The sequence below is a fragment of the Aotus nancymaae genome, unplaced genomic scaffold (genome assembly GCF_030222135.1).
Source record: "Aotus nancymaae isolate 86718 unplaced genomic scaffold, 86718_ANA_hifiasm-v0.15.2.pri h1tg000029l, whole genome shotgun sequence".
NCBI lineage: Eukaryota > Metazoa > Chordata > Mammalia > Primates > Aotidae > Aotus > Aotus nancymaae.
In genome coordinates, this window is record NW_026988442.1 from 42,848,717 (window position 1) to 42,855,402 (window position 6,686).

A 6,686-nucleotide genomic window follows, 5' to 3' on the forward strand; every position below is an offset into this window, starting at 1 on the left:
GAACCAGCTTTATTTTTGATTTTTTGTGTGTGTCAGGGTGTAAAAAAGTGAGCACAAAACAAGGAAGACGAGACAGGCGTGCGTGGAGCAGGGCAAGACAGAGGAGGAGGGAGGGGAAAGGAACCGGAGGGGCCCCCTGGGCGAAGGCTGATGGTGGGCGGAATCCTCTCTCGGGCTGCCACACGGGACAGGGATGCGGGTTTCCCCGAGGTGGGGGCTCACAGGATGGGAGCGGTCAGGCCAGTTGTCCAAATTCTACCTGGGACCCACAGTGACCAGCCTGGAGTCTGGAGGCTGGCTGAGGGCTCAGCCTCATCTGTCCCTGAGATTTTCAGAAGCCCCGAGGGGATCAGGAGAGGGCAGGGGCGCAAGAGGGCGGGGGCAGCCAGGGCTGCCCTCACTGTCCTGCCAGGCAGCACCAGCCCCAAACCACCCAGGGAGGGGCTGCTTGGGCCTCTGGGCGGGTCTCGGGGGAGCAGCCCCGGGAAGGCCTCCCCCGAATCCAGGCCTTCTTGGGAAAGCGGGAATGGGAAGACCCACACGCAAGGCCCTAGTTCCTTGAAGGTGGGAGTGGGGAAGATGCGTGAAAGACAGGGCGGGGGGCACTCCTGAGCCTGAGCCCCCGGCGTGGAGCCACCCGGACGGGGCTGGGCCCTTGTTGTGTCACATTTTGTCTCTGGCGCTTGGTCAGTCTGGGCCTTCCTCAGCTTCACGTCTCATGAATAGAGGGGTGTGGTGAGGATGCATAAATAATGATGAAAGTGCTTGGCATGATCCCTTTGGGTGGGTGCTGATGGCCACTACTCTAGATGACTCCTGCTGGGCCCTGGCAGAGGAAGCCCAGGCAACTCATGACACCTGTGTGGGCCAACCTGGAGGTGCTGGGGAACGGCTGAGAACTGGGCTAGGGGGTGGACAGACAAGTGACTCAGCAGGCGACGGGGGATGGACATCGCATGGGGAAGGGAATGTAAATAAACAGACTCCCTCAGAGTCCAGGCAGCTGCCTCACGTGCTACCAGCAGCACCGGGGGAGAGCTTGGGCTCAGGTCCCAGAAGGTGGGGCCCCACTCAAGCAGCCCTCTGCCCACCCAGACCCAGGGTGCAGCCTGGAATGTCCAACCAGAGGTGCCCGGAGCTGGTGATCCTGGTGTTGTCTGTCCATTGGGCCAGCCTGGCCACCGGGGCATCCCGCAGGGTCCAGGAGGGGGTACAGGGCCAGCTCTGCCCCCTCCCTAGTCCTGGACTCCGGTCACAGTGCTGGGGTCTGGGGTTCAAGCCTCAGCAGTAGCTAGGACATTTTTCCGAAGGAAGCTGCAGGGTGGAAGAGGGTGAGGAAGGGGTGGGGTCTTCGGTGTCATCTGCATTATGGCCCTTACTGGGGCCCGCAGCCACCCTCCTGAGGTCATTCCACCCGGCACGCAGAGGGGCTTGGCCTCTCTGGCACCTCACACTGACCTTGGCTGAGCAGCTGCAGGCTCCGCCCCTCCTCGCGCACCTGCAGGCGGAGCACCTGCTGCAGCACCTCCTGCCTCTGGGCCTCCTGGGCCAGCCCCATCCGCTGCAGCTTCTCCGCATTCAGCCGTAGCAGTGCCCGGCCTGGGGAGAGGAAAAAGGGGCTGAGCGGAGGCCAGCAGAGGCATCAAGACCCAGGGCAAGGCTGGTGCGGCGGCTCACGCCTGTAATCCCAGCACTGTGGGAGGCCAAGGTGGGCAGATCACCTGAGATCAGGAGTTCAAGACCAGCCTGGACAACATGGTGAAACCCCATTTCTACTACAAATACAAAAATTAGCTGGGCTTAGTGGCATGCATCTGTAGTCCCAACTAATTAGCTGAGGCAGGAGAATCACTTGAACCCAGGAGGCAGAGGTTGCAGTGAGCCGAGATCCTGCCACTGCACTCCAGCCTGGTGACAGAGTGAGACTCCGTCTCAGAAACAGACAGACAGAGCCAAGGCAGAGGCAGGGACTGAGAGAGAAAGAGGGCGAGAGAGGGGAAGCAGAGGTACAGAGAGACTCAGGGGGAGAAAGAGATTCAGAGAAACAGACAAAGAGACTTGGAGAGAGGCAGAGGGAAAGGGTGAAGAGCAAACGGCAGAGATAGAGCAGAGGAAACCCAGATAAAGACGGCGCAGAGAGATGGGGAGAGACACAGAAAGAAAGGCAGAGAGGGCCGGCGTGGTGGCTCACGTCTCTAATCCCAGCACTGTGGGAGGCCAAGGTGGGCGGATCACAAGGTCAGAAGATCGAGACCATCCTGGCCAATATGGTGAAACCCCGTCTCTACTAAAATAACAAAAAATTAGCTAGGCGTGGTGGTGCGCCTGTAGTCTCAGCTACTTGGAAGCCTGAGGCAGGAGAATTGCCTGAACCCAGGAGCCGGAGGTTGCAAAGAGCTGAGATCGTGCCACTGCACTCCAGCCTGGGCGACAGAGCAAGACTCTATCTCAAAAAAAAAAAAAAAAAAAAGGCAGAGAAGTATGAAGAAAAGATTCTGCAAAGATCAAGACCGAGGGGAGGATGACACAGAGGAAGATCTAGACATAGGAAACAAGAGTAAGAGAAAGGCCGGGAGTGTGGGGAGGAGGCGCTCGGAGGCACCCAGCCCCTCCCACAGCACCCTCGGCCCCGCTGTACCGGTGATGGCGTGCTGTGTGAAGGCCTCCACATAGGTGAGGTAGTTGTGGGGACAGTGCTTCTTGAGCCACTTGCACACGTCCTGCTGGCTCCACAGGACCACAGGCCGGGTCAGGCCACCCAGTGAGGGGCTCGTGTGGTACAGCCCATAGTGGTCAGAGAACAGCCGGCCCTGCAGGGGAGGGGCACGGCAGGCAGAGTGAGGGTGGCAGAGAGGGAGGGCAGGGGCGGAGGCGGGTGGCGTGGGTGCGTACCTGGGGGGTCTCTGTGCCCGGCTGCTGCAGGAGCTTGACTGGCCTGCTGCCGGCCACCCTCTGGCTGCGGGAGTCATGCCACGTGAGGCTGGTGCCAGGTGTCCGAGGCAAGCGGCAGGTGATGCTCTCGGCTGACACCGTGTGCTCCAGGAGGGTCCGGCAGAAGTTGAAGTGGGCGGTGGCTGTGTGTGGGGGTGCCTGGTCAGGGCGGTTGAGGGCAGGGGCAGAGGCTTCCTCTACTTGAGAGCTGGCTCCCTGCCCCATCTCCCCTACATCAGTTTGGAAATCCCTTCCCCAGTGAGGGGCTCCCAAGCCTCCGAAGGCAGAAGGAAGTGTGCAGGCCCTGTTTTGAGGACCTTACCCAGCACAAGAGGTGAAGAACTGGAAACACCTTTCCTCTTGCAAGTCTACAGCCCTCACCCTGGGGAAGCAGGATGGATGCTGCTTAGATCAGAGGATGTGCCACTAGGGAAGGGAACCTAAGACATACGGCCGGGCAAGAGGGGCTAACCTGGAACCCTTGGGCTGGCGCACAAGCCTTGCACACATCACACCAGACCAGAAGTGCACACACGACCTGCTTTGAGGAAAGGCAGGTCCCAAATCTGGGGATATCGTCTGTGGTGGGGAAACCTGGCTGAGGGTGCTGCCTGCCCGTCACCATCGAAGCACCCAGTTCACACAGCCCTATTTGGTGTTGGGGCCCAACTCGCTATGGCTCATTGATAGCCTGAACTCGTGGCCAACCCACAAGCAGGGTTCCCTCCCCAAACACACGCTGGGCTCTCCGGCTGTGCCACCGCCAACGGGGCCTGCCGAAAACCCAGCACAGTTCTTGGCCGTTCCCTGGCACCTCCAGGTTGGCCCACACAGGTGCCATAAGCTGCCTGGGCTCCCTGTGGCTTGGGCCCATACCCCTGCCAGGACCCAGCAGGCCGACCCATCATCTAGAGTAGTGGCAGGCCCAGGACAACACCGGCCGTGTGAATGGTGGGCACCCACTGGCTGTGGGTGGGTGAGCACAGGTATGTGGGGTACAGCCATTGCTCGGAGACCCACGGGGATGCCCTGTGCTCCCTCTTCCTGCAGTAACTACATTAGGGCGTCTCATCTGAGCTTTGTGATCATCTCTGGGGGCGCTGCTGACCTGAGTCTGGGGGAGGCAGACATTTCGATCCAGGTCTTGTTACATGGGGTACCCCACAACATTGTGAGTGAATGAATGAATGAAGGCTCTGTATGGTGTCTGCAAGTGAACAGAGCCTGTGGGGAGGCAGAAGGTGGGCACGGGCCTGTCCCTGTCTTTACAGCGCCCAGGCCCTCAGCAGGGCAGGTGAGGTTCCCACGCTGGGGCCCTCCCCTCATGTACCCTCCCCGCCCCACACTCAGCCACCCACTCCACACCCAGGGCAGGGCTTGGGGATGTGTTTAGGAGGTCTGAATGTGGGGGGAAACCCACATCCTACTCCCCGGTCCTCCCACCCCTGTAAGACTTCTGAGACAACATCTTCCACCCCAATTCTTGCAACTTTCAGGAACCGGACCCTGGGTGACCCCAAATTTGAGGTCTAGGGTCAGCAGAGGGTGTGGCCACCGCACCGAGGCAGCTTCTAGTGCTGTGGGAAAAGACTTATTCTAAGCCCGCGCCTTCCAGCGGACAGGCGCTGTGGTTTCCGGGCTTTGCAGGGCCTCGAGCGGCCGGGCTGGTGCAGGAGCGCGCGGCAGCCCCGGGAACCCGTCCGACTCCTCCGCCTGCGCTACACCTGCCCCGGGCAAGCGGGCTCCGCCCATTTCCTGCCCGCATTCCGGGAGGGAGTCCCGTCTGTCCCGCGGCGGCCCGTGGGTCCCTCCCGCCCTAACGCCAAGATTCCAGAAGGAAATGGGTCGGGGGCACCCAGGCCGGCTGTGACCTCGGTCCCCTCTCGGCCCCACGGCGAAGGCTGGGAGGGTTTTCTCCGCGCTAAGGAAGAGGTGACCGAGCGCAGTGCCGGCGTGGACACAGGCGCCCCGGCTTGTCACCCGCTCACCCCAAGCCAAGGGCGCGCTGACCGGGCCTGAGGCCGGCTGCCCCCCAAAACAGGACAAAGGCCACGGGGACCGCGCTGGGCCGAGACGTCCTCCGAATGCCCACGGCCGCCGCCGCTCCAGGCCCGCAAGTGCCTCTGGGTCCCTGAGACCCCCGCCCGCGAAATCCCCGCGCCCCGGTCCAGCCCCGCTCACCGTCCACATCCCGGCGCTCCCCGAAGTCCGCGCGCACGGCCCCGGCGCGGCCTCGCGGGGGGCTCAGCTTGGACCTCAGCTCGGTGAACATGGGGCCCGCGGGAGCCCGGCCCGCGCACACGCCCCTCGCCGAGTGCAGGGCGGCCGGTGTGGCCGGCGGGGAACGCGCGCCGCCGCCCCGCCCCGCCCCAGCCGGCTCCGCTCCCGAGCCGGTCCCCGCTGTCCGCGAGTCTGCGCGGCGAGGCACCTGCCGCCGAGCCCTGTGTGCCGGGCGCGCTCCGGGAGCTCCGAGGTGTGTCGGCGGCGCGCGGGCCTGCGTGCGCCAAGGCTATCCGCCAGGGCGAGGGGCGTCCGTGAGCCCCGGGCGCGGCTCCGCGGAGGAGAGGCCCCGTGCACTTGCTGGGGGTCCTCTGAGGTCGCGCCCCTCCGTGCGTAGGGATGGGCTGACGGGCATCTTGCGGGGCCTTCTACCCACAGAGCCAGGAGAAGGGGCAGATCAGCGGCTCCCGCACGCTGCCCACCCCACTGTGAACATTAGGGTGACTCCCTTCCCTCTGCAGCCCCAGAACCTGGCTCAGTGCCCGGGGGGGCGGTACAGTGCTCTGTAACTGAGAGGGGCTTGGCTGGAGATGGGGCAGAGAGGAACTCCAAGGGGGCCGTAGCAGGCCGGAGCGATGCGTTTGCTCCAGGGCTCCAGTGAGAAGCGCTGGGCTGGGCTGGGCTGGGCTGGGCTGGGCTGTAGTTGGCTTGCTCTGCCCAGGAGCCTAGGTGCTCTCCCTGGGTGTATGCAGGGGCTCTGGAGGACGTCTTACAGCAGAAGGAGCAGAAACGCGTGCACCCAAAACACGAGCACACGTGACCTCAATGTGCAGACACCCCACTAATCCACACACACAGAATTCGCCCACATGCTTGACAGCCATGTTCATGTACTGACGTGTTCCCGACAGGTCAGCTGCGGTTATTTCGTCGATTAGCTCTCCGGGAGCTGAGAATGTGGCCTGGCCGTCACCAGAATGTGCAAGGCACATTGGGGGGCGTGGGTGGGGTCTCTAATCCCGCTGGAGGCACAGACGCCTGAATGGGGGCCCAAAACTATGGATGCTAAAAGCACAGGGCAGCAGCGTGCGCACAGGACGCCCACAGGCAGGTGTGCCCACAACCAGTACGCACAAGCTCTACACAACTGCACGGGGGCTCGGGGCCCGCCGAGGGCGAGGGCGGGAAGCTGGGCCGGTGCAGAGGGAGGGACCACGGGCCCTACTGGCAGACGGGCCTCCTCGGGAATGCATCAGAGCGCCGGGGAAGCAGCGATGCCCCCGGCTCAGCTTTTGGGGCCGCCCCCGGGGCCCCTTAGGGTCCCAGCGCAAGCTCGGCCTCGCTCCTCCCGCCCTGCCACGAGGAGGCGCTCCCGCGCACGCGCCTGCCACGTCCCCGCCCCCCCAGCCGCGGCCGGAAGTCGTCAAGGAGCGCGTCGGGGCTTCCGCCCGGGGAGTCAAAAGTGGGCGGGCTTCGTGCGGACCGAGCGCTCTGCTTCCGGGGCGCGGGTGACGCGCCCGCCGCGACCTCCTCCC

The 6,686-nt window shown here is 63.6% G+C and overlaps 1 protein-coding gene across 2 annotated transcripts; it reads right to left on the bottom strand.

Annotated features, from left to right (window-relative positions):
• Window positions 1-3,329, bottom strand: SAMD10 (sterile alpha motif domain containing 10). Of its 2 annotated transcripts, XM_012440544.2 has the most exons (4): window positions 2,893-3,329; window positions 2,639-2,810; window positions 1,459-1,599; window positions 1-1,314 (listed from the first exon to the last, which is right to left on the bottom strand). In XM_012440544.2, exons 1-4 carry the CDS (start codon window positions 3,154-3,156, stop codon window positions 1,292-1,294), a joined length of 600 nt encoding a protein of 199 aa, XP_012295967.1. In that variant the 5' UTR covers window positions 3,157-3,329; the 3' UTR covers window positions 1-1,291. The 2 variants fall into 2 exon arrangements, with proteins under 2 accessions (XP_012295967.1, XP_012295966.1); XM_012440543.2 differs by lacking the exon at window positions 1-1,314 and having other exon boundaries at window positions 1,343-1,599.
• Window positions 3,330-6,686: the final 3,357 nt, after the last annotated feature.

Bases quoted from the DNA above. Each gene is read 5' to 3' on its own strand.
- SAMD10 (XM_012440543.2), bottom strand. From the start codon at position 3,156: ATGGGGCAGGGAGCCAGCTCTCAAGTAGAGGAAGCCTCTGCCCCTGCC. The intron at 2,811-2,892 runs GTACGCACCCAC...CCTCCCCTGCAG, and splicing joins CGGGCACAGAGACCCCCCAG to GGCCGGCTGTTCTCTGACCA. The intron at 1,600-2,638 runs GTACAGCGGGGC...TCCTCTCCCCAG, and splicing joins CACACAGCACGCCATCACCG to GCCGGGCACTGCTACGGCTG.